The 26781-nt window shown below is 36.3% G+C and overlaps 2 protein-coding genes across 3 annotated transcripts in view; one reads left to right on the forward strand and one right to left on the reverse strand.

Annotated features, from left to right (window-relative positions):
• The first annotated feature begins 952 nt into the window (after positions 1-952).
• LOC135208672 (G-patch domain and KOW motifs-containing protein-like) lies at positions 953-26600 on the forward strand. 2 transcript variants are annotated; one of them, XM_064241103.1, is made up of 9 exons: positions 953-1220; positions 7982-8202; positions 10011-10147; positions 11664-11746; positions 18027-18198; positions 19751-19903; positions 20731-21408; positions 21739-21894; positions 24395-26600. In XM_064241103.1, the coding sequence occupies exons 1-9, from the start codon at positions 1075-1077 to the stop codon at positions 24515-24517; spliced, it is 1869 nt and encodes a 622-aa protein (XP_064097173.1). In that variant the 5' UTR covers positions 953-1074; the 3' UTR covers positions 24518-26600. The 2 variants fall into 2 exon arrangements, with proteins under 2 accessions (XP_064097173.1, XP_064097174.1); XM_064241104.1 differs by lacking the exon at positions 953-1220 and adding an exon at positions 5817-5955.
• Positions 24622-26781, reverse strand: part of LOC135208673 (NADH dehydrogenase [ubiquinone] 1 alpha subcomplex subunit 8-like) — a 44781-nt gene continuing 42621 nt past the window's right edge. The window contains exon 4 of the mRNA XM_064241105.1: positions 24622-24915. Coding sequence (XP_064097175.1) covers positions 24801-24915 — 115 coding nt within the window. The 3' untranslated portion in view covers positions 24622-24800. The remainder of the gene's footprint in view (positions 24916-26781) is intronic.

Consider the following 26781-nt stretch of genomic DNA (forward strand, 5'->3'; position numbering starts at 1 on the left):
CTTCAAGTTCAACATATCCAGTTTGGCTTTCATTAAGATAACTGGTTTCCCCGAAATTATCTATGAACCTCAGCTTCTTCATTTCTTCCCTCTTTTCATTCAAAGTCTCTTGTAGGTATATCGCGATTAATTCTTATCTTTACTTCATTTTTCAGTTTTTTTGGCATATTCTCTCATTCCATTAATTTCTATATTACATTTGGTACTACATATGTTTACTAAGCTTTTTGTCCAGCATTGTCCATAGGGGCCTCTTAATTGATCTTCTACTATTTCTTTGATTAATATTTTCTCAGCCGAATTTATGTTCTGGAAAAGCATTATTTTCTTATTGTGTTCAATTCTGCAGGCTACTGGCTATATGCCGGATTCCGCTATAATTCCCTAATATGGCGTGCCCTTAGGTTGTTCATACATTCCTCGTAGGATTCTGTATTGCATTTTCTCTATTCATTATCTCGTTTTCCGTTAAGTTACTCCATGTCTTCTAATTTCTCTCTGTAGGTTCTCTATCTTTTGATTTCTCGTTAAAATACTTGTTCCTTTGAGCCATTTGGTGTGTAGTACCATTCTTCTGAGTACTTATATTCTCTAACACTACTAATTGGGCAATTTTTAAGTTCTGTTCGTACTTGGACATCTGTTTTATTTGTTTTTTAAAAAATTTATTACTATAGCACTGCTATCCTTCAACGTTTTATGTGCGGTGCTTGCTTCTTTTGTCTCTTTTCTTTTCCTTTTTTGATCGAAACGAACGTTTCACCCGGAACCTTTTGATGTAAATAAATATTTACTTGAAAGCAGTGATTTGTTGAATATCGTAATATAATTTCTAATTATAGAAAATATATAATATTTTTTTATTTTAAAATGGTAATTTATCAATTTTAATCTCATAATTCACGATATTAAAACTAAAAGACTGTAAGGAACACTCCTAGTCAACATTGTTTACACCGAAAGTGCAGCAGATCCGCAGAGCAAGAGGCCAAGATTAAAGTGCAGTATTTGTATTACCTATATCAGCCTCCGTATCGTCCAGCCCTTTGAAATATTTAGTTATCTGTGAGAACAATGAGTGGCCAGAAGTTTTCTTTATCATTCACAAAAACAATAGAAAAGAGAACCCTTCAACCTTCCGCTATCCGAAATGATGCACCCCTTGAAGCGAAGGTTAATAAGGAAACTCTCGAATCCATTGAGGAAAATGTCATGAAAACGTATGTAGTAGTATTACCTTTATTTTGGTTATATATCTTAGGTAGTTTGCAGAACGGCGGGGCAACCTCTGAACGGCGCCCTAAGTGAGGTTAGGTAGGTACCTAAGTTGTGGTTAGGTCATGTCCTAGCATTGTAGGAAAGGTTACGTTTGTTTACCTAGGGAAAAGCACCGCTGTAAGTCCAGGCAACCACCTGTACGGTTGCGCGACCACTTTCCCCTAAAAATAACTTCAGCACTTCCAGTAACCTGAATTAGGGTAAACAACCGCAGATGATCCATCGTCATCACGCTGGCCAGGCCTTATTCACTCGATATTTAGGGTAAAAAACCGTATGGTACAGGGGTGGACCATGTACGACCAATGTGTACAACCCCAAATAAAGTACATTATAACGCGTCCTGACATTGGAGATGGGCATGAGACGCGACTTGTTGTTGGTGAGAAACGGAGCTAAAGACCTCTACTCCGGTGTCAGGACGCGTTATAATGTACTTTTCTTGGGGTTGTACACATTGATCGTACATGGTCCACCCCTGTACCATGCGGTTTTTTACCCTAATTGGTGAAACAAGAATACAATTACAACTTTAACATTACCATTCAAAAGATTGAAGTTTCGTCAACATAATGTGATATATGAAAGCCCCATACGAACTAAAATAAGCATGTGAGCACTTCGTAAAATAGCTATGTTTTCAAGGCAGTTTTGAAATCCAATATGGCGGCAATCGTGTGGCTGGCTGGTCTAACCACGGACAATCCACCATCTTTCCCAGCCTTCTCAGCACTCATTTGAACAATGTTAGCGTATACTATATGTAACATTTATTGATCTTACTCAAGATTGCAGTTGTAATCAGCACAATAAAACAACATTTTGTTGCCTATATTAGTGAAAGTATGAAACTTTTTATTCCTTGGGTCATGGTTTGAACTGAATTCATTTTTACCTTGTAATCGGTGGTTTTATCCTTACTGCCATCACAACTGAAACTCAACAGTGCTTATTTGATTGTAATTATACACATTTTGGTCTTAATTCACTCCACATTGCACTTGAACCACGTTGCTGTTCCTGGTTCCTAAGCACTCACTCCGCAAACACATATATGAGCAGCAGACGATTACCCTTTATGAGGTGCAAAGCTTTATTCTCTTAATTGTTTACTTTACTCATTATTTAGTGTAACTTTACTTCAAAATGTTTATTTAATTCGTGTCTATTATCCTTTTTTGCAACCAGATTAACCCCAAAAAATTACAAATATTTCGGATGTATACTTACGAGCAGAGCAGACGACGCGAGGAAAAATGACTCATCGTTGCCAATCTAGTGGAGCGTCACACATACGCCAATGCATTTACAAACTGTTTCCATGAATTCTAGTTGTCATAGTAATGCAGTAATGATAAAATTGCTGTAATATGTATATATACTACAAACAGATATGCTAATTTCACTTATTTCCCCAGTTTTGTGTAAGTACTATACCCAGTATGGAGGGTGAACACATACCAATTGACAACACTGATAAACAATTGAAGAGCGCAAAACGCCGCAAAGAATACTGTAGTCCCCTTGAATAAGTACGAATAAGTGCTGGTAAGAGGTCGGGGTTGCGATTGTTGTGATGAAAGTGGCCCAGCGTCTATGGGTACAAGTGGTGTGCGGATTTAGTACAGGAAATGGGAAGTTTGTTGACACAAGCGACTCTTCTAAACTTTTTTAATCGTAAGTAAAAATTTCAAAAGCGTTTTGGGGTTGTGGGCACTGCGTTGGTCACCCTTTTCATTACCCTCTGTTTAAATCTTAAAATATGGCCTTAATTTCTAACTTTGGAGAAAATACTTTGAAAGGAGAGTAGAGGTCTTTAGCTCCTTCTCTCACCACCAACAACTCGTGACTGATGACCATCTCCGGTGTCAGGACGTGTTAAAAGTACTTTTTCGGAGGGTGGCCTAGCCTTGGTAATCGGTGAGTTGGCCAGTCCACGCGGTTGTTTACCCTAGACGTCAGTCACAAGCCAACCTCCATGGAAGCAACACCTCAAGACCTCTACTTTCCTCTCAAAGCAAGTGTTTTCTCCCAAGTTAGAAATTAAGGCCATAATTTTCAATTAAATAGAAGTTAATGAAAGTCTAGCCACACACAGTGCTAACTTACCTCCATGACGCTTTAGAAATTTTTACTTAAAACACCTAACAGAGAAGAATGATGCCATCTTGATGTTTGCAGAGTCACTTATGTAAACAAACTTTCCATTTCCTGTGCTAAATCCGCATACCACTTGTACCCATAGACGCTGGGACACTTTCTTCACAATCTTAAACGACGATGGTGTTTACACTTGGAACTGGGGAAACCTGGCGATTGTTCAAAAAGAAGAAGATTGCTCTAGATAACATTTAAATAATTAATTTAACACCAGAATAAGGTTATGAATTGCATAAATTTATTACGTATTTATGACAGAAATTTCATGGGTTTTGCTGTGAACAATAGCTACGATGTGTTGTTCGCGCTTTCCTATTTTTTTATCGCTGTTGCCAATTGGTTTGTGTTTACCCTCCAAACTTGGGATAAGACTCAAACAAAACCATGGAAATAAGTGAATTTAGCTTATCTATTTGTAATATATATATGTATATATATACATGAATATTAGAGCAATTTTATCATTATTGTATTAGTATGACATCTAGAATTCATGGAAACAGTTTGTGAAGGCACCGGCGTATGTGTCAAGTTCCACTAAATTGGCAACGATGACTTGCCATTTCTAGCATGCATCAAAGGTTATATTTGTTTCAGCTGTACAATTATTAAAAATTAAAAACAAATTATTTCAGCCATACAATTATGAAAAAAAAAAAGAGGAGTCAAAATACAGTCCCATCCTGAATTATGCATGTTCGAATTGTGTGATTCCCCTTTTATGCGGTCGCTAGTTCTCAAAAATAGATTTTCTGTATCTGCGAAGCTGTTCAAAGTCTGCGAGTCACGCGCCACAAAACTTATCAAATCTATTGTCTTTTCAAGTATTTTAGATGTGGGTGGGTTTGCTGGTATCTGAGAGAAGGGGTGGGGGGGATGTTTGGAGGAAAAAAACTATTATTCCTCCAAGGGGGAATGCGAGAGTAAGTTTTCCTGCTCAGCCATTAGTTATAAGATGGAACGGTTCTTGTGTATGAATGATTGGTATCATCATCATCGCCATATGTATTATTCAGATCTGTCGAAGTGTATTCTGATCATCCACATCTTGTATGCATTTGCCTAGAAGTCGAAGAGGAAGACCTATTTTCTTGAAACCAAAAAGGTTGTCCTTAAGTTAAAGACAAAGGAAGGAGCAACTTCCATTTTGGCAGTTGACAACTTCAACTCCGTCTTTGCTGAACATGAAGTAAGAATTTTTTTCTAGTTTAACTTGTTTTGACTAACTTTTGGCATTTGATCATTTATTTTTTTTCTATTGTTGAAATAGGTTTTGATGAAAATGACTAGTAGAAGTGATTAACAGAGAAGCAGATGTTTGTTTGAGAGAGGAGAAGAGAAGAGAAATTTGGTTTTCAATTCTAAAACCCCTTTTTTCAAGAAAAACTGTTCCCCCCCCAATTTCATGTTGAATTTTGATTTTTATCATTTCTTTTTAAGAAATTGTAATTTCATATAAAATTTTGAATTTGTATCATTTCTTTTTAAGAAATTGTAATTTCCTATCAAATTTTGCAGAGAGAGAGAGAATTGTTCGATCTAAACTTTTCAAGAAACGGTCATTTCATGTTGAATTTTGAATTTTTACCATTTCTTTTTAAGAAATTGTATTTTCATATTAAATTTTGATTTTTCATCAGTTCTTATTTACCATTGGATGAATTTATATGAAAATGATTACATAGTGAACATGCTGGACAAAGAAAATGATACAGGCGCTCGTAACCAAGTTTGTTATGCCTAATGGGAGTGAAGACGCACATGATCTGCCAGTACCCGAAACGGTTCACAAAGCCTTCCTTCAGCTGAAGAACTCTTCACGAAGGATGAGATAGTGGAGTTTGAAGGTTTTTTTGGCAGAGGATAGGTAGAGGAAATTCCGTCCGAAAAGTTTTTTAAAGGAAATGACTGTATCGTACAGTACCCTTGCACCCAATGATGGCATTGTTTACGTGTGGGAGTTTTCACCATCCTGTGTGTAATTTTAAACATTTTCAAGTTATTAAAATCTTTTTAATGTTTTATTTATACACAAGAACAAATTCATATTAGAAAAAATTAGAGTATAGTACATAGAAAGTATTGAAAATGGGTAGCATAAAAAAGTTTGACTGGGTAAGTTGCCGTTTGCCTTGGCCCTAATGGAATTATTCCCTTAAGGTATGTTTCGAAATCTGCGAATTTCCAATTCTGCGAGGCCGTGGATTGACCAAATTCTCACATAATTGGGGACCGTACTGTAGTAATATAGACTTAAATAAATGAAAAGTGCTAGCAAAAAAGTACAAATTTTTTCTCGTAATTCACTTAACCGTTGTCTGCTCAACTTGTGGATTCTGGCTCCTAGATGTACAACAAGGTTGAAAAATCATTCCCACCATGATGTTGCCGTAAACAAACTCACACATTTAAAGTGGAATTTGAAGTGAATTAAGAATGAAATTTGTACAGTTGCAATCAAATAAGCATTGGAGTTCCAGTTGTGATGGCAGTAAGGATAAAACCACTGATTACAAGGTAAAAATGCATTTCAGTTCAAAACATTGCCCTGGGAATAAGACGTCTCATACTTTCACTAGTATAGGCAACAAAATCTTGTTTTATTGTGATGATTACAACTACAATCTTGATTAATGTCAATAAACGTTACATATATACGTAAATATTGTTCAAATGAGCGCTGGGAAGGCTGGAAAGGACGTGGCCATGATTGTAGAACTGAATTGCAATCACAACCATACCACACCATATTGGATTTAAAACTGCCTTGAACACATATTTTACGAAGACTTCACATGCTTATTTTACTTTGTATGGCGGTTTCATATAGTATCTCATTTTGTTGACGAAACTTCAATCTTTTGAATAGTATGTTTAAATATTTAATTGTATTGTTTCACCAATTAGATATTGAGTGAAAAGTGTTTTTTTTCGGATCAGTGGTCTCACAGCGGTTTTTTACCCTATGTCTACAGAACTTGTCTTGTCTTTCTACATTTGCCCCATCTTAAGGTAAAACTTTACTAAAGTTGCGCGGCAGGGATTGGCAGGTATCAGGCCGCACACTTAAAGTCAAGTTTTACCCAGCTCAATAAGTTTAGCGGCTAATTGTTAACAGTCATCAACAAGTTAAGACTAGGTTAATGGAGGCACAGGCTAGGCTATACCTAGCATTTGTGTCAGACCCTAGGATATTTGGTCCATCTTGTGGGCCCCATGTAGGCTAATTTGTCGTTTCATTTTATAGGCTAAATTTATTGTATATTGCTCTGTCATTTCAAACTTTTTTCATTGAGGCCTTTTATGTCTTTAGTTTTGGTAAAGGCAATATTGTTATTACAATTGCTGTTTTCATCTCATAATTATTGAAATAGTACATATTTCTGATAGTTTTTGATATGATTCTTGTATTCAGTTATGTTGGGGAAAGTTTGGTTGTCCAGTTAGCTTACACCATCCTTGTCTATATGGAGCAACATTAGGGCCCCCCAGAGGGAAGCCAGGGCTTTTGAATTTTGGGTAAAGTTAAGAATAAAAATGAGTGAAAATCAAGGGTGTACAATAGACCTAACCTAAGCTTCCTAACCTAACAGGGGTTACTAGGGTAACCAAGCACATATGATAAAACTGGCCTTCCCTTCATATGAAATATGTAAGAATCATATTAAATTCTAACCTGATGTTAGAGCATCATAAACATATAGAGAAATTAAGGATGCATCATTATCAAAATCAGATTGGCCTTAAGGAAGTTGGCTATCTTAAACTGATGCGCTAGTTTGAGGCTTGGTATTATTAAATGAATCAGAGGATTCCTCTTGCAGTAGCAGGCAGTTTCCATAATTCCAGTTTAAGTAGCAAAATGCTTATTAAGAGCACAGTTTTTCACCTGGGAATATTAGTGTAGTATAAAACTTCTCTTGAATTCTGAAATGAAAAACACTATTGTATTTCATTTTCATCTTAGGAATTAAGAAAGCCTTTTGGATATGCATAAGATACTATTCTTTTCTCAAAGTACACATGCTTACAAATGTGGATAGGGCTAACGTTTTTGCAGTGGCCGTAAAGATGTGTGCATAATAGTAACAATAAGAATCAACCAAAAAGATTTCTGGTGTTCAAGGTGAAATTATCTTTGTTCGGTTTTAATGAAAATTTTTGCAGACTTTAACGTTTTATTTTAATTTACATTTTTCTTGTTGTCTTTATTTCTTTAAATTCTCATGAGTTTTTTTAACTCTTATGACAAGGAGTCACATAAGTAAGGGAATGAATTGTATTTTTGAACACACACTTGATGAAACACTTCTGTAAATGAAAATTTATAGAAAGCAGGTGTTGGAGTGCTGCCCTCATTTGATAACCATCCTGCGTCAACTGGAGAGCAAAGCATAAACTGAATGGAAAATATGAACAAACAAGAGTAATGCCCATCTTTTGCAATCTTTCTCCTTGGAATGCACATAGATTGAGTGTTTTTGTAGTTTATGAAACTTTTAGTTTTCCAGAATTTTTTATATTTGGTAACTTGTTATTTCAGAGATGCTAAACCAGAGGAACCAGACCTAGTCATCCCTATGATTTCAACAGACCGGCTTGGTATATTGAGGAAAATAGCAGAAACAAAGCTTGCTGGAGCTGGAAAACCTGCAGATGTAAAAGAGTCAACTTCAGATAATGCTAAAAAAGATAAGGAAGACATTTCAAAAGAGCAAAAACCTTTAACTCTAGAAGAACAAGCAGAAGCTGCAATATTGGAAGGTAAATCACAGAATTAGTAGCAAAATTCAGATGCATGATGTAAAGACAGTATATATATATAATATATATATATATATATATATATATATATATATATATATATATATATATTTATATCATATATATATATATATGATATATATAGAGGGATCCACAGTAATATCCTTGTTATCTTTATATATAATATTTATACAAAGCTTAAAGCTTTCGTCCATCCTACTGTGGACTGCTTAGTGATCAAGTCCACAGTAGGATGGACGAAAGCTTTAAGCTTTGTATAAATATATTATATAGATAAACAGGATATTACTGTGGATCCCTCTATTGATTTATTAGAAGCACGATACAGTGTTTTATTTTTATTTTGCATATATATATATATATATATATATATATATATATATATATATATATATATATATATATATATATCTATATATATATATATAATATATATATATATATACACATACATAAACACTTGCAAATGCCTTATTGATGTCTTATGCCCTAAAAATAATAATTGCCTGTTTGAAGGGGATTGTACATTATTTAGGACTAATAAAAACATTTACAAATAAATTTACTCCTCATTACATGGACAGAAAGTGGTCCCACAACCATATAATTAAATAATAACCCTTGATGACTTTCAGAGAATAACATAAATTCCACACACACACACACACACACACACATATATATATATATATATAATATATATATATATATATATATATATATATATATAGTATGATATATATATATATATATATATATATATATATATATATATATATATATATATATATATATATATATATATATATATATATATATATATATATATATATATGTGTGTGTGTGTGTGTGTGTGTGTGTGTGCGCGCGTGTGTGGAATTTATGTTATTCCCTGAAAGTCATCAAGGGTTATTATTTAATTATATGGGTGTGTCGACCACTTCCTGTCCATGTAATGAGGAGTAAATTTATTTGTAAATGTTTTTATTAGTCCTAAATAATGTACAATCCCCTTCAAAAAGGCAATTATTTTTTTTTAGGGCATAAGACATCAATAAGGCATTTGCAAGTGTTTATGTAATATACAAATCCTCTTGTATACAGGACATATTGTAAATCACTTCCAGAAATTATTGAGAGAGGGCATTTCTAGAAAGTATTGAGAGAGGGAGAGAGAGATTTGATCTTTAAAATCAAACTTTTGACAGTAACTAGACAGTACCTAGGAATTTAGATAATATAGGCTTGTCTACAAAATAATGAGTAAGACAGTGAGAGGGAGAGTCAGTTCATCTCTAAAATGTGATTTTTGACAATACCATTGAATGTAAGGATAGTGTAGCATAATGTACAAATACTAGTGTCAAAAAAAGAAAACCCTAAGCATGTCTCTGAAACCACTCAGAAATGTATACCGTACATATTTTTTCTTAATATTTCTTTCTTTATAATCCTGTAGCCAAAAGCTTATTGAATAGAAATGTAATTACCTAGTATGAAAATTACAGTCCTATAGGGAATTCAGTAAAATTGAGTTGCTGCTTCAGTTAAGATAATTTTAACATATGCAAATTCATAATTTTATTTTCCCATTTTTCAGCCACAGATTTCTACTTTCAGTTTGAACTTCCTTTGACAGTTTATCCCTACACCCTCCTTGAACTTTCACCATAACTGGCTTGACTATAGTTTGTGAGTTGAAAGAAGACCTTAGGTCTTTAAGGTACCTGTTTTATTTAGTAAATGTGCAAGAATGTTCATTCAGATGTCAATTTACTGTTTTACAGAGACTAAGAAAAAATTAGAGAACTGGAGTGACCATGGTGCATCAGACAGTCTAGCTATTGCCCGAGCAAATGAAGATGGCAGTAAGGAAGGAGAACCTTCTCATGGTAAAGAATCCTCCTTGGATGATTATGATCAGGTATGAGTAATATGACTTTTCCTGCTTCAAGATTTTAGAGCATCTTATTGAACCATAGATATATTGTGGTTCTTTTAATTCTTAATAATGTTTGTAGTTAGTAACAATTTAATTACAGTATACAGGTGGTCCCCGGGTTACAACGGGGGTTCCGTTCTTGAGACGCGTCGTAAGCCGGAACATCGTCAAAAATCCTAAGAAAGCCTTACTTTTAATGCTTTGGGTGCATTGAAAACTATGTAAACTGCATTCTTCAGGCATTATTCATCAAAAAAACCTTCAAATATTGATTATTTTGCATTTTTGGTGTCATATTTTATCTCCCAGATGAGCGTTGTAGGCGTCGTAACCCTGGAACATGCATCGTAACCCTGGAAAAACGTCTATTGACAAGCGCCGTAACCTCGGAACGTCGTAAGCCGACACCGTCGTAACCCGGGGACTGCCTGTATTTGAAATTACATCTTGTTTTGTTTTAGGCAATGGGAAGTTTTGGTTGCTTTAACTGTTTAATCTGTTTGGGGAAGAATATAGCCTATATGTAGTCAGTTTATAGTAAATTTATTCATAGTTACCTGTGTAGCGTTTTGGTCAGTAGCACTATTTTCTAGATGAGCCCCTTTACTGCCGTGGAAGAGTATGCCCAGTTCTCTATTGATTTGCTTTAATTAGAGTGGAATTGTGTCTTACTGGTCTTGTTCAACTAATTTATAATGATGATGTTGATGTGTAGACCAGTACCTTATGAATATCCTTATTAGACTTTTTTATTTATATTTATTATTATTTGAGGTTTTCCCCAGCATATCTTTGTAAAAGTAATGCACATTGGGGATATAGCTTTTAAATTGAATGATAAGTATGCTGTTAGCTGTGTGATATCTTGAACATTGAAATATACATTGTTTTATAGGCTCTTTGTTACCACTCAAATTTTCCTAACTTATGAGCGGATCAGCTTCATGGTTCGGATGCATTGGGTTACAAGAGATAGGGTGATCTTGGCATGAAAATAGTACAGTATCTCAAAGACTGAGATGGTTTGGACATTTGATGAGATGAGGTGGTGAGAGGTTACCTACAAAGGTATCAGAACAATGACCAATAGAAAAGGCCAGAAATTCTCAGTTAAAGGGTATAGACGAAGACCTAATGCTGATGGAAATTAAGGCAAAAAGTGTATAATACAGAAGGCATTGGAGAGAACTCTTTTGACATCTAATCCCCATAAAAGAAAAATCTATTGTGAAAGTGTTGTAATGAGTGCTTGAAATAAGCAAGTCAGTTTTCTTTTCTTATCCTGATAGTCGTCCACATTTTTTCAGTAATCTTCTGAAACCTTTCAGATGGTTTACAAGTTTTAGATGGTGCACTTTCTCCTTGTTAACTGTAAAATTATATGTGAGACATTATGTAGTTCAGAAAATTATATTTTTTTTAAGAACTAGTTAGTATTCTGTAAATTTAAGTACCTTTTTATTTTACAGTCTGGTGTTTAATTTTTTTTATATTTTAGGTTGAAGTCTCAGTATTCGGAGCAGCCCTTCTTCGAGGTATGGGTTGGCAGAAGACTGAAGGTATAGGTCGTCATACTAAAAAGTGAGTTAATTTTTTTTACTCTTACATGTATGTTCCAGTTTCTATGCTGAGCAAAATTTTTGTATTGCATAGTATTTTTATGCATGACACTTACCTGGCATGTATATAGTAAGCTGTATTTTCTGAAGTCCGACAGCAATTTAAAAAACTTCCGACACACGCAGTGGTCGGCCAGGTGGTTATACCCATCCCGCCGCTGGGAGGCGGGTATCAGGAACCATTTCCCATTTTCTATTCATAAATTTTCTGTCAGCCGGTACTGAAAACAACCTGTTTTCAGTCCACCTCCGGGCTTAGGATTTTGGAACTTCATTTGCCGCTAAGTATCCTAATTGTCTTTAATTTATTTACTTGGATTTGTGGCTAGGCATACGCTATCTTAAATTGATTTGAATTTGATTCATTTTTGCATAAGATATCTGAATCTAGTTAGGCTAGTTTCAGAGGGTGTTGTCTGCAAAGATATGGGTGTGGCTACCGAAAGCTTCGGTAGTTTCCGCACTTGGGGGGCGCAATTAATCAGTAAACATGTCTATTTTTCCGTAAGGAAAAAGTATGATTCGTATGTACGCAATTAATCAGTAAACGTGTTCTAATTCCGTAAGGAAAAAGTTTGTTTAGTATGTACGCAATTAATCAATTACGAAAGTCAGGGTAGTGATACTGCTAACCTTCCGGTAGACTTTATTTGCCTAACGCTGTAGTATGGCCTACGGGTTATGACATGTCTGCGAGAGGTGATCGCTCTCCTTCATTGTTGTGAAGAGTGCTACTTCTGTTTTTGTTACGCCTAACCCTGTATTGTTGCCTTCGGGCCCTAAAACAGTGTCTGTAGAGGTTATTGCCCTTTCTCTTATACTATTTCGATTCGTAACTTAGAATCGAAAGTGCTTGCTTTAGAGAGCAATAGTGAAGTGGCTAAGTGCAGTGACAGTGCCCCTTGTGTAGTGGAGGGTGCGTCAGATCGGCCTTATAACGCCTCTAGGTCTAGACCTCTGTCGAAACTCCCGAACCAAGGGAGAGGGCATGTCGAAAGCCGAAGGAGGGTTTACAGGGAACCCCACCGATCTGGCATGCCTTCGGCAGTTTCTGATGAAAATCCCCAGACTGCCAAAGTGCGTGCACAAATGCACGAATCCTGAAGGATTGCTTCTCGTCCTCCGAGGGCGTCCTCCCCGCACAGGGTTGGGGCTCTCGGAAGGACTCGCGCCATCTAAGAAGCTTATAGAAGAGGACGCTTCACGTCCCCTCTCCCTCGTTATGTGTTTCAGTGAGAATAAGAAGGCGAAAGTTGCCTGATCACGTGCACGTCTTTCCACCAAGAAATATGAAAAAGAAGGCAGTTTCTCTCGCTTGTTTTGACGCCTGTCAGGAGCGTGACGCTTTTCTGCACGCTTATTTGGACGATCGGCTTGAACAGGACGCTCGGATGGACGCACGCACCATGATGGACGCCGAGCGTCCTCGCCAGTGGCCGCCGAGCGCGCACCAGGACGCCGAGCGTCCTCGCCAGTGGACGCCGAGCGCAGCACCAGAACGTTTCTGTTGAACTCTTCAAGCTCTTGTTTAAGATTTGAGCCTCAAGAAAGTGAACAGAACTTCGTCTTCGAAACCCAGCAAGACCTCGGGTTTCGTGAATTCAAGAGGTCTCTGTCAATATTATATTGCTTTTCGCAAAGGTGGATGGAGTTAAGGAAAGCTCAAGGGAAGATCTCGTTTTCTCTACCTCAGTCAAGACTTTGAGATAAGACAGTTACGGGTTATGTAAAGGCTCGACGTCCTGAACGTCAGGATTTTCGGCAACGTTCAGTAGGATTCTTGCAAAGGCACTCATCAAAAGGACGCTCTTCAGGAAAGCGCAAGACAGGACTTCCTTTGCCATACTGCCAATAAATTTAAAGCTTTTTAGACCATCTGAAAGGGTTTTTCAGATGATAGATTTTGTTAGTTTCTAGTCGAGACTTCCATGCCGATTGAACATCGTCGTTCTACCTACCGTAAGCCCAGTCTCTTAACAGGATTCTTGTCCCTTCCTTGTTTGAGACGGGAATCGAAAATAAAAGGCTCGACTTCCTGGATACGCCTTTTGTCAATTCAGTGACTTTCCCCCTTGACAATATACTATCGTTTTGTCAAGTAAGTGGGTCTCCCCTCATTGACAAAATATCTCTCTGTACCGTTAATGGGTTAGTTCTCATTGACACATCTCATTAACTTGATATTGCGTAAGCGAATAAGGACAAGGTTCGGAAGAGCTCTCATTCCTCATTCGCAGACTCGTACAAGAAATAGACTTGTAGACTACGTCAATGAACGCTTATGTCCAGTATCTTAAGAAGCTTGAGCTGTCTGCTTCGATTCTCTAAGTTTTGTTCATGAAACTTGCCTGTCAGATATGTATGTAGCTGTGTTTCCGAATTCAGCTATATATATGTCTGCCAGGTAAGTATGAAAAAAACTTTATTGTGATATATCATTTTTTGCCTTGCGTTATTTTACTACTGGTTGGTTCAAGTCATATACGCTTGCTGTAGTTACCGCTTCGGAGGGCAACCGAGATCTCTATTGGCTATTATTTTAAGGACATTTAATCGTTACTCCCTGCAGCCTTCCGGGAGTTTCCGAGTTATCTTTTACCGATGTATGGTAGTGTTTCTGACGACACAAACGCATCTATATATTTAGCGTTGTCGGTTGCGCTTAAATATACCAGTTTCAGAGTCTTTCTGCTCAATAATAAATAACGGACCGATCTCTTCGTAGAATAGGGTAGCTGGCAACCCAGACATAAAGTTAGAGACGACTTTCGTAAGCTGCTGGCGGCTGCTGTCACGCTGTGTCTGACTCTGTCCTCCAGTCCATCCGAGCCAGTAACAGATCGTGCGCTGTCATGCGCGGTAGGTTACGTCTCTCTCTCCTGCGGGATTGACTGACTAACTGTTTATCTGTCCTACAATCACGGACTTTAGCCTACGATTGAGGGGATTTCTTACGTGAATGAATAAACGTTGCATTCGTTTTGCTTTACTATGTTCAACAGAGTTTATCTCTTAATCCTTTCGGTTCTCGTTACCGCACGGTATAGAACTCGAGTCTACCGCAACATTGCACTTTTATATGCTCTCCTGCTTAGGCAACCGCAGCCTTATTAGGGAAGTAAGCATACTCGGGGAGGGAATGGATGAGCTTGCTGGGGACCATTTCCTTCCTGAAGAAGTTTGTTTCCCCGAATAGACTGCAATGCAGACCACAGTTTTTTTACTACCGGGAAACTGAAATATTATTCAAGATCTAGGAATGATTCTGTACATCTCTCAGTGCGTCTATCACCTGAGGTGATAGAAAGAAGGTGCGGACATACTGGGTAGGGTTTTCAGATGTCCTGGATCTTAATCTGAAAGAAGTAAAACCGATTTCGGTAGTCCCTCCAGTCCTCGAAACGAGTTTTTGGGAACCAGTGGTCCAGATCAACTCTGATATTCCACAGCTCTCTCATATCTTAAGAAGTATCTTCTCTCGGTCCCTGTTCGAGTTTACGAGGAAAAGAGCCTATTATAACAACAGGCGTAGAATGTAACAATCATCTAGAGGTTCGTTACAGGATTGCAAAGTCCGTACGAATCGTCTCGATCGACGGCAGCAACGATAGATTACTAACATGCTAGGTATTTTAATTAAGTGGTGTTCTTTTTATGGTTGTCTGAGAGGGTTATTTCCTCTTCAGTATGTGAAGTGTAATGTGTTACGTTAGCTTTGTGTGTGGTTCAGGTGGTCTAACTTATCCTAGCATGAATGCCCCTGGTAAGAGAGGGCTAGGGTCCTGTCAACAAATTGGTCCCGTCCAGTTGTCAGACCCTTGTTGTTAGCTTTCTCAACAAACAGGTCACATCCTAGTTGAGAGCTACTAAGGTTTAGCAGGCTAAGAGGCAGGACCTACGAAGTCAGCTACCTTAGCAGGTAAGGAACTTAATAAATAATTTTAAAAATTAGTTAATTTTTGAATTATGACGATGTTGCTGTCTGTGACCCACCTCCAAATGTGTCAATCAGCTATATATATACCTGCCAGGTAAGTGTCATGCATAAAAATGATATTGTTATGATACAATAAAGTTTTATGCATACTTACCTGGCAGGTATATATAATTTAAATTCCCACCCTCCTCCCTCAGGAGACAGGGTTCAGAGAAAATCTGAGGAAAACGGGAATAGTTTCAAGTACCAGTCGCCACGGGAAACGTGGGGGAGATCACCTGAACTACCAGTGGTCTAGCGGTTGCCGAGAGTTTTGAAAATTCTGCCAGTGCTAACAGGCAACAGAGAATGTTGTTTGACAGATTTGCATCTGTCAAACAACAAAGACCTTCACGATCATTGAGGTCTGTGGAATCTCGATTCTAGCTCACCATCTACTTTTTGTCTCGCCTGTTTTTCTCGGAGTCAGACACTCGTGCGAGATCAGGCGACATATAGTAGCCCTGAGTTTCTTATTGACGAAGTCGATTGCGGACGACGTTGGGTTGCGTTGATACACCCCCCCCAAGGTTTGCTTAGATTGAATCGCCCAGGAAGTCCAGACACTCATGCCTTCAGCTAAGAATAGTGCATTTTGGTCTTCAGGGTACAGCCTTGCTGTCCTTGATTCGTCTGACTGGTCAACTGGTCGTTCACCTGACTTTAGTACAGACTGTGCATTTCCGGATCGAAGCTTTCAATATGGAACTTAGACGTAGTTCTGAAGTTCTTGATGTCAAAGCATTCGAACCTCTCCTGCCTGTTTAACTTCTTGCATGTGATCAGGAAGGCCTTCTTCTAACCACCTAGATACGACAAAGAGGGTTAGTGAGATTTTAAGCCATCGTCACAAGTTTTGGCTTTAGAGAACACAAGGCGGTGTGCTCTCTAAGCCTTTCGTTATGGCCTAAGAATGGAAACCTTTTTGGTCCTTGGGGCCAGGATCTTGGAAGCAAGGATGGCACAAGTTAGTGGGCAGGAGCCAGAGAGAGTCCTGTGCCCTGTCAGGTCTCTCAAGTTTTATCTACTTAAAATCAAGAAAGTCGAAGTCAGTCGGGCAATCTGCAGTGTTTCCGAAAAAGACCAGACTTGCCCATATCGAAGTACACCCTGGTTTTAGGGTTAAGGAGTTCTTTCAAAAATGCTCCTTCATTGTGTTTGCACAAAGATTTGAAATCTTTTTATCTGAATGCTCACGAGGTGAGGGCGCGGCCTCGGAAGCATTTCAACAGAGCATGGCATCAGCAACATCCTGAGTACCATGTTTTAGCGAAGCAACTCTGTGTTCACTTCACCCTCCCTGCGAGATGTGAAGATGGCATATGAGATCTGCTGCTCGCTAGGGCCATACGTCTGCAGACACAATCTTGGGGCAAGAAGTACCACTCATCCTATCCTGTAGAAAATGGTTAGGAAGAGCTCTTAATTTAGTTGTGGAGTCGCTGACAACGGCGACTTCTTAACTCTGAAGCCTTAGTTAACACACATTACTTTGGCTAGGTTGGTCAGGTGGTGATATATATAATTATATATTATATATTTATTTTACTTCTTAGCCCTCATGGTATGGTCCAATATGGTCTAGTCACATTGTGGTCACGCCCCCGTTGACAGATCATCTGGAGTGCACCAGCTTTATAGGTCTCTACCTCGCTGGCAACTCTAGTAAAGCAGAAGCAGACTTGGGTGACAGTAATCACGAAGTCGGCTATGCTAACAGGTGGAACCAAGATGTAAATCATCTGCATGCATTTGTGTCCCAAAATCCTTCTATTCTGTCCCTTCCCACCTCCAACGGTGGGGTTCAACTATATATATAGCTGACAGGTAAGTTCATGAGCAAAATGATATTGTTTAGATACAATAAAGTTTGTTCATACTTAACTGGCAGATATATATATATTCAAGTACCCACCCACCTCCCCTCAGGGGACAGTGGAAATAAAAATTATGAATAGAAAAATGGGAATGGTTCCTGATACCCGCCTCCCAGCGGCGGGAATGGGTACTAACCACCTGGCCGACCACTGCGTGTGTCGGAAGTTTTTTAAATTCTGTCGGACTTCAGAAAATACAGCTATATATATACCTGCCAGGTAAGTATGCATAAAACTTTTATTGTATCATAACATATCATTTTTGTTAAAGTGCAACATAACACATCTTTACTAATGTAAGTGTTTGTCATAACTTATCAAGCAATTCTCAGCAAGTGCAATTTTTATTTTTTATTTATTTATTTTTTTTTTTAACAAATTCTTCCCAGATTTGTGGAGGTTATTGATCCAACAGCAAAAACTTTTGGCCTCGCAAATAAACCTGGTGATCCTGGAAGGAAAGGTGGAGAAAACCTGACTGGAGATCAGGAAGATCTACTCATGGCTAAGGGATCTTTTGTATTCATTCATAGTGGAAGGCACCGAGGAACATATGGCATTGTAAGTTCTTTTAAACAAAGAGTTTTTCTATTTATTGAAAGTTTTGATAGTAGAAAGCATATATAAAGTTCCGTGGAATTTGTTTTTAAGAAATTTTCAGGTGAATTAGTTCCAGATCACTGAGACATTTTGTAAATGCCCAAAACATATCCCATGAAATTTGGAAAATGTTATCTAAGATTAGGTTATAATTTTGTTTTTGTTCATCAGTGTTCCTGCCTTTTACTTCTCTTAACTTTTCTGTTTTGTCTCTTTCCATGCAGTGTCTTTAACATTTCAAGGTTCAATCTATAATAAGTTCAAAATAAAAGAAATTCAATATAATCTTTCTACTGGTAGAGATATTTCATTTGAAATGCTGAAATAATTTGCTCCATTAGCTAATTCATGCATATTACCATATAATCATGAATGTATTATACATTTATTAAAGTTATGTTTTATACTCTACTGGTTACAGTCCTTCTCTTATCATGCCTTCATGTATTTTGAACCCTTAAGGGATGGGCTGAATATATATTAAGCACACCCCCAGACTGGGCAGACTTCAAGGTTGGCCAATTTAAGACTAAATACATAAATGGAAAGAGGAAGAAATGCAAATGTACAGGGTATGAAAAAAATTATAAACATTTTTCTATACCTTCCATGGGAAGTTGAAAGTGAATATTTACAACCCTGTGCAGGCCTCTTTTCCAAGACACTTGTAAATTTTGCCAAGTTGTAGTACATGTTTTATTTTATGATTTATTTTATTTTATGAAATTATAATAATTATAGCTCACACAATTTCATAACAAATAAGAACTAAATCAGTAAAAAATTCAGAGGTACAAACTAAAACCAACAGCAAAATCTTGGGTATATTTATGAGCAAATAAAGACTTCATGGCAGAGAGGGGTAACACGTCCTCATGAAGTCTCAAGGCATACTGATCACCCTCTGTCTTGTGCTGAGCTACTACAGTTGTCATTAGTCATTTATGGATCACTCAATTCATCCAAATTGTTTGGCGCATAATATTAATAATCATACGAGTTAGCCCGTCCATCACTCAAAACCTGTTATAGATACTCATATGATGAAGCCCGTCCATTAAGGGTTAAGCTAGTCATAAATTGGTTTTCTGACTCTCTTCAGGAAGTTACTTATTATTCCTAATGGCCTTGTATTTTTCCCCTTTTTTTCAATTATCCAAGGGCTGTTCTAACCTATTCAGGTGTTAGATTCTCTATTGATCTCTCTTGTCATGTTTACATCCTCCATGTTGTATTCATTCTTTACTGACAGAAGATTTTCAAAGCACTACCTCTGTTATTGCAGTAAACTAAATTACTGTATACTGTAATAGTAGCGAGTCACTCATAGCCTGCTATTTGGAAAAAAGTTTGTATATAGAGAATTGTATGCAATTCATTATACTGTTTAAGTCTAATCCCTGTTTTGTACCATAGTTTTGTTAAGCTATTAAGTATTCTGCATAATGTTAATTTTATTGGGCTCTTTTATATATTCTATATATTGTTCATAGTTTTGTTACTGCATTTACAGGTTGAATCACTGGATGAAGATCACTTGTTAGTGAAATCTGCAGTTGGACAAGATGTTATTCGAGAAGTGGAACCAAATGTGAGAGTTGTTTCTCAGAAGGAATACAAAGATTCATCTCGCGTGATCAACAAGGATATGTATGACAAATTTAAGGTTAGCAATTTGGTTTATGAATCAGAAAAAGGGGTTAATATTGAAATTGTAAATAAGTAAATGCTAGGTTTATCGTATCACGAAAGTTAATTTTTGGTAAAAAAAATGGTTACACTTGACTTATACTTGTACTGCCTTCTGGACAATTTTTTTTTTCACTACTATAGAGGCTTTTGGTGACAATTGTAATTGCTAATTTCTTTCTCCTCAAACTGCCAAATCTTTGGACCATGACTTAGCAGTTCATTGGTATCCTGAGAGTTTATGGGACTTGAAGGAATCATAATGGAAATTAAAGATTTTCAGTGTAGAATTGTGGAAGAATATTATATAGAAAAGGCTATAAAAATTATGATAGCTTAAGAAATGTCCAGCGGTACTATTTCTTCTTGCTATTTCTTAATAGCTAAGTTGTGTACTTGGTTTGTTTTACTCATCTTGATTTTCCAACCGCGGAATTAGTTACCCTTTGATTACCTAAAACTATTTCCCAAAAATTTGTTCATGTTTATCATAGAGTGAGTCTCAGTTCCATTGAATACAATAGTATAGGATTCAGGCCCAATGCCCATTGCACAGACCTATGATGCCATTCAGAGCTGAAATTGAAATTAAGAGTAAAATGGTTTTAAAGGTGTAACAGGAAGAAAACCTTGCTGTTGCACAGTGAATCAATTGTTAGGAGACAGAAAAGTAAGATTGAAGATAGAGAATATGAACAGATGTAGAGTTAAAGGTATGAAAGGGGTTGCAGCTAGGGACCAAAGGGATGCTGTGAAAACTATTGCCAAATACATTATGTAATCCATTTTACTTTACTTTTCCAGGAAGAGGAGGCACAAAAGAATGACAAAAACAAGAATAAATCTTCAAAGAATGCTGAAAATACTAGAAAAGAAAAAGAAATAAAAGAGGAGAAATTGTTAATTGAAAACTCAGACGTAAGAGAAAAAGTTAAACTAAGCAGCCGAGGAACTGAGAAAGGTGAATTTCAAAACAGAGATAAAAAGATCAAGGATGAAAAGCTTCCATTAGATAAAAGAGAATTTGCTGATGATCACAGTTTGGAGAAGCATGAAGAAACGAGAGAGATAAAAAAAGAAAAAGCATGGTCAGAATTAGAAAAACAAGGCAGCAGTAGTAAATATGATGATAGAAATAGATATGAAACAAAGGATAAATACAAAGGAAAATCTGATAGCAGCAGCGACAGATACTCATCTTCATATGACAACAGAATTGCAAGCAAATCTCGGTATTATGGTGACAAATATCAGGAGAAATACAGTAGTAGTACAGATGACAAATACAGTAGAAGATCAGAAAGTTCAAGGGAAAGTAATGTGCACAAAAGGAAAGAAAAGGAAACAAGTGATTATAGAGACGACTTCAAGAAAGCCAAGAAATTACAAGAACAGATGCCAGCCATTCCATGGGTCTGTGAAAACCTCAGAGTTCGATTGATAAACAAAGACTACAAGGGGGGCAGGTACCACAAGGAAAAGGTGATTGATATTTATTAATTCTGGTTTTAAGGTCCTTTACCTAACGTGTATTGATTAGTCTTTCTGAAGTTGAATTAATCATAAAATATTAGATATTAGACTTTTTTAGGTTATTTGGCTATAATCTACTGTAATTTACCTTCAGTAATTACATGATCAGATAGTTTGATGGTTTAGGCTAATGGTAATTAAATATGGCAGCTATTGTAAGCAAACGCATTCTGTAAAATCACGAAATTGCTTTTAGAATTACAGTAATTCCAAAAAGGTTTAAGTAGAATGATGAGTATATGATATAGATTTTGAATTCTGGTATTTCATTTGTTTCAGGTTATTGTGAAGTTTGTAGAGACAGCTGAAAGTTGTGAGTGCGTAACTGAAGAAGGTAAAACTCTTAGAGAGGTACATCCAGCTTGGTTGGAAACTGTCATTCCAAAAAGGGATCCACAAATTGTTCTGATAGTTAAAGGAAAACAAAAAGGACAGGTGAGAAATTTTATTTTTAGTGTTTAATATTCATAGTATTATAGCACCAGTAAGTCATGGTGAATTCTGTTGTATATATTTTTTAAAAGAAAACAATGTTCAAAATTATATATGCAGTAAAAAATGTTTTAGGTTCTGGAAAGGGGGAAAATTATGTTGCCTTGGTTACAGTTTAGTTAAGAAGTCACTTGAATGCTCCTATATGGAATGGCAGACTTGTCTTTTAAACTTATAAAGCTCTAACAATGCTTTAAGGGGGCCGGCCGGCTAATGCCATTTTTTAAGGACAGGACTTTGATATTCATACCACTTAATAAGGTGACTTGGGATATCTCCAAACCGCATATGATTTTCGCCTCTGACCTTCGGTTTTGTGACGCCAGGGCGATTTATCCCGGAAATAACCATTTTTTAAATTCTATCTCCTCCCTTAATATTTAATATTAAGACCTGGGATTACTACTATATATAGACCTGATGTAGACCTCCAATTGAATGGGGAGTTTTTTTTTCTAAAAGTAATTTTTTTTGCTAATATGAATTTTTCAATATGGTAAACAAATAAACCCTATAAATCAGGAGAAAAAAATTTATAAAAAAAAAAGACGAAACAAAAATTGGAAAAAAGGGCTCTATTTGATTGTTCTATAATGTCTTTCTGAGTTATATACCAAATTCCAATGTTATAGCTTTAAAACTAAGTGAGAAGATAGATTTTGAAGGTCAATAAGTATAGTTTTGAGATACGGGTGTTCAAAGTTTTCCTTCGTATTTCTATAAAGACAATATTAATAAATAATGATTATTATGAATGTGTATTTCTTTTTTGTGTATTAATAAACCAAAACTATTTTATTTATCATAATTTAATCATAAATGATGATCCCTTTGCTCATATATCGTAGCCTGGGGCACTGCTTGAGGCAAGATGGGGCACTCCTTCCTTTGCAATTCTCTCTCTACCCTTCACTAACTCGGCTTATTACAGAAAATTTTCTTCTTCTGTATGTTAGCGAGATGTTTTCCTTGTATTTTCCTCTTTGGCATGATGAAATTCTTGCCGAAACAAAGATAAACAAACGTAAATGCAAGAGAATGTCAAGAGGTGAAACTCGAAGGTGTACTCTCTTTTTACAAAGACAATTTAAACCATGATTATTATGAATTTCATATTCCATTTTGGGTATTAAAAAACCAAAACTTTGTTATTTATCATAAATGAAGATCTCTTTGCTCAAAGATCGTAGCCTTGGGCACAGTGTGACATGTGCTGTCAGGCAAGACGGGGCGTTTCTATGCAACCCTCCCCTCTCTCTTCACTAACTATGCGTATATATTATGATATTCTGTAATAATACTTGAGCGATTTTTCTTCGTCTGTATGTTAGCGAGATGTTTACCTTGTCTTTTCCTCATTGGCATGATGAAATTCTTGCCGAAACATACATAAACATACGTAAAAGCAAGCGAATGTCAGAGGTGAAATCGAACGTGTAATATACTTGAAGTTTGTGGTCGCACTGAATCATGACTGGACTTGGTAGCTGAGCTGAAGTCTCCCTTCTCGACTCGGGAAATGTCTACAGATGCCATTTCTCCCAATTTCTTTGACAATAATTATAAAAATTTACGATAATAGAAGAAATATTGCATTTTCTTGTACAGATCAATGTTTTAGGCTTATTGAGTTACGTTAACTAATTACCCTGTAACTACGAAAGTAAGAGGAATTTTGACGAAATATTTTGTACACGTATTCTCAATTGCCATATGAAGCTCCATGAATTTTTTCATGACTTTGCATTTTTCGCCCTATACCACCATATATAGGGGTTCCGGCCGGCCCCCTTAACACATACAAATACCCATCATCTCAGTCACAGCAGATCACTATTGGGCAGCATTCTTATCCTCATTATCACTAACATCATTACTACTACAGATATTTTGATTGTAGGGTTAGATGATACATTCATTTTCTTCATACTCTTTGATTTTGTGTATTATCTATCTGTCTTGGTATTCATCATATCTGCAACTTTTCTGACTTCCTGCTCTCCACCAGCTCATCACACCCAACCCAAACCATAAGAAAAACTGTTGTGTTAAAGACACCTTATAAAGGTAAAAGTTGCCAAGTGATGATATGCAAATGTATTTAACAGACTCCCAGTGCTGCTTTTGCTGCAAACAGAATAGTATAGAGTCTACTCCATTAATATTTATGTTAATCTTCTGGCACACCCAACAACTGGAACTGTAATGCTACAGTAGCACATTTCAGATTTTTGTAAACTTTAGTTAGGAAGCCATAATTTTTTTTTAACACAATTGAATTATAGTACTAGATTCAGTTCCTGCAAGATAGTATTTTCATATACAACAGTAAAGAATAAAACAATCTAGTTTTAATAAAAATACAAAGGACTGACATTCATCAGGGCAAGAAACAATTACTTGCAAAAATTTACTTAATTAAATTGTCTTTTTTCTGTTTCAGATAGGGCGTATATTGCAACTTCATAAAGATCAAGAAAAGGCTTCAGTACAACTTTTAGAGGACAAAACTATTATTTTGAAACTTCACTATGATGATATTTGTGAATATGTTTCACAATATTAAATTACTACAGGCTTAATAACCTTAAGCATTTCAAGGGTATATTTTTTATTTAACTAAGCTTTTCAGAGGTATATTTTTATAGTTATATTTTGTAAACTACTGGCTTTTAAATAAAATTTTTATTTATAAATTACATACATCTCAGTCTCAAGTTTTTAGATGGTCCATCCACATACTGACTGAATAAAGTATTTACAATTGCTAGCAAAAAAACAAAACCTAGTTCTTCTATGATAATTTGTTGCCATTAAAAGTTATTTAACAAGACAAACTAAAAAAAATTTTACTCCATCCAAAACAGACGGGTACCATAGCGTGCAGTTCCTTTGACGGGTGGAGGAGGAATTGGCTCGGCAGCTCCTGGAAACTCTGGAAGAGCTTCAGGTTCTGGCAATGGTCTGTAAGGAAACTTTCATTAATGTTCATTCTGCATCTTAATAATTAATCAAAACATTAATGGTATAAGTAGTTAAAAGTGAATACCACATGAAAATGACAAGTCAGTTAAGTACAACACTTTCATGTGCTTATTCACACATCTTGGGGCCACATATAAGACAGGTGAAAAGGAGGTTACAAGGTAAACAATAAGAACAAGATTACCAGATTGTTAACTGTCAAAGAATAATCGAGATAATCTGGGATCAGGCAGTCACAAACAAAAGCCATAGACTTAACCATAAGTGATACAAAGGCTTAGCCATACATAATCCAAAAACACGTATGAAACTGAATACTAATTTTGTTGCTTACTATTTATAAACTTTCTTGATTAATGAAGGTATTGAATTTAAACAAACCAAGACTTAAATTTAGAACACTTCCATTATTTGACTTGATAAAACAAGACTCAATGATATTATATTCCTTTTAAGTGTGTCATTACATGGGACTACAGATCTTGCTTCACTCCAGTCAGCAGGATGATCTATTTGTTTGTTTGTATGGTATTTTTATGTTGCATGGAACCAATGGTTATTCAGCAACGGGACCAATGCCTTTATGTGACTTCCGAACCACGTCAAGAGTGAACTTCTATCACCAGAAATACACATCTCTAACTCCTTAGTGGAATGGCCGAGAATCGAACTCGCGGTCACCGAGGTGGCAGGCCAAGACCATACTGATCACGCCACCGAGGTGCTAGCAGGATTATCTAAATCTCTTATATATATATGCATAATGCATTTGACATTTGGCCAGTTCTCACAGAATATTGGTGTTGTTTGATTCGTTGTGAAAATGCTTTTCGTTTGTCCGTAATATATTTGATCAAACTTTTAGAAAGAATTTCATATATGCAGCCAGGAACATCTTTAGAATTTCTGCTACTACTCTCAGCATTAAAATTACTGAAAACATTTATGTTGAAAAGCTTTAAAATTTTAGGAATTTCTAAAGACCTTTCATCATATGGTAATTTAAGAATGAAAAAACTTTCATCATATAGTAATTAAAGAACTATGCTTACTAAATGCAATTTTGTCATTAGTTAAATGTTTTCCTGGCTCTTTTCCATGCTACATCTACAAAAAATTCTTGATAAATATAAGCAATGAAATTAGTACTCAGTTTTATGCATTTTGGATTTTGTATAGCTAAGCCTCCATTTCTCTTAGGTTAAAGTATGTATATGGTTTTTGTTGGTGACCGCAAGATCCTGGATTATCTCTGTTTATTACTGTGACAATTACACATCTGGTATTCTCCTTCTTTTTGCTACCTTGTAAGCTTATCAACTGTCTCATTGGTGCTCTAAAGATGTGTGAATAAATGTGTGAAACCACTGGGTATTGAATGTCTGCCTGTCATTTTCCTGTGGTATTCACTTACTTATATATTGAAGTCACATGCATCTACTGTGATTTTCAAACAATATGTAGTTATTATTAGTAAAATAGTTTACCCAGACCACTGAGCGGATTATCATCTCTCATAGGGCTGGCCTATATATGCAGTACAAATGATACTTAGTGCAACGTACTCAAACAATTTGAAGTGTACATGAAACAAAAACATTTCATTTGAACTGCTTATACCTACTATATTTCACACACTGCCATCAACAAAGTACTGTATAACATAAACAAAAAATGGCGGTCACTGAAATCTTTTGGACTGTACAGCACACAAATTTTACAAACTATATTACAGTACACAACTGGTAGCCATGTGTCCAAGAACAACTAAATACCATCCCTAATGACAAAGCTGGTCTGCCAAGGTATTCCTCCTGTTGAAACATGGAACCATGGATACTCTGT

This window comes from Macrobrachium nipponense, chromosome 35 (assembly GCF_015104395.2).
Source record: "Macrobrachium nipponense isolate FS-2020 chromosome 35, ASM1510439v2, whole genome shotgun sequence".
Taxonomy (NCBI): domain Eukaryota; kingdom Metazoa; phylum Arthropoda; class Malacostraca; order Decapoda; family Palaemonidae; genus Macrobrachium; species Macrobrachium nipponense.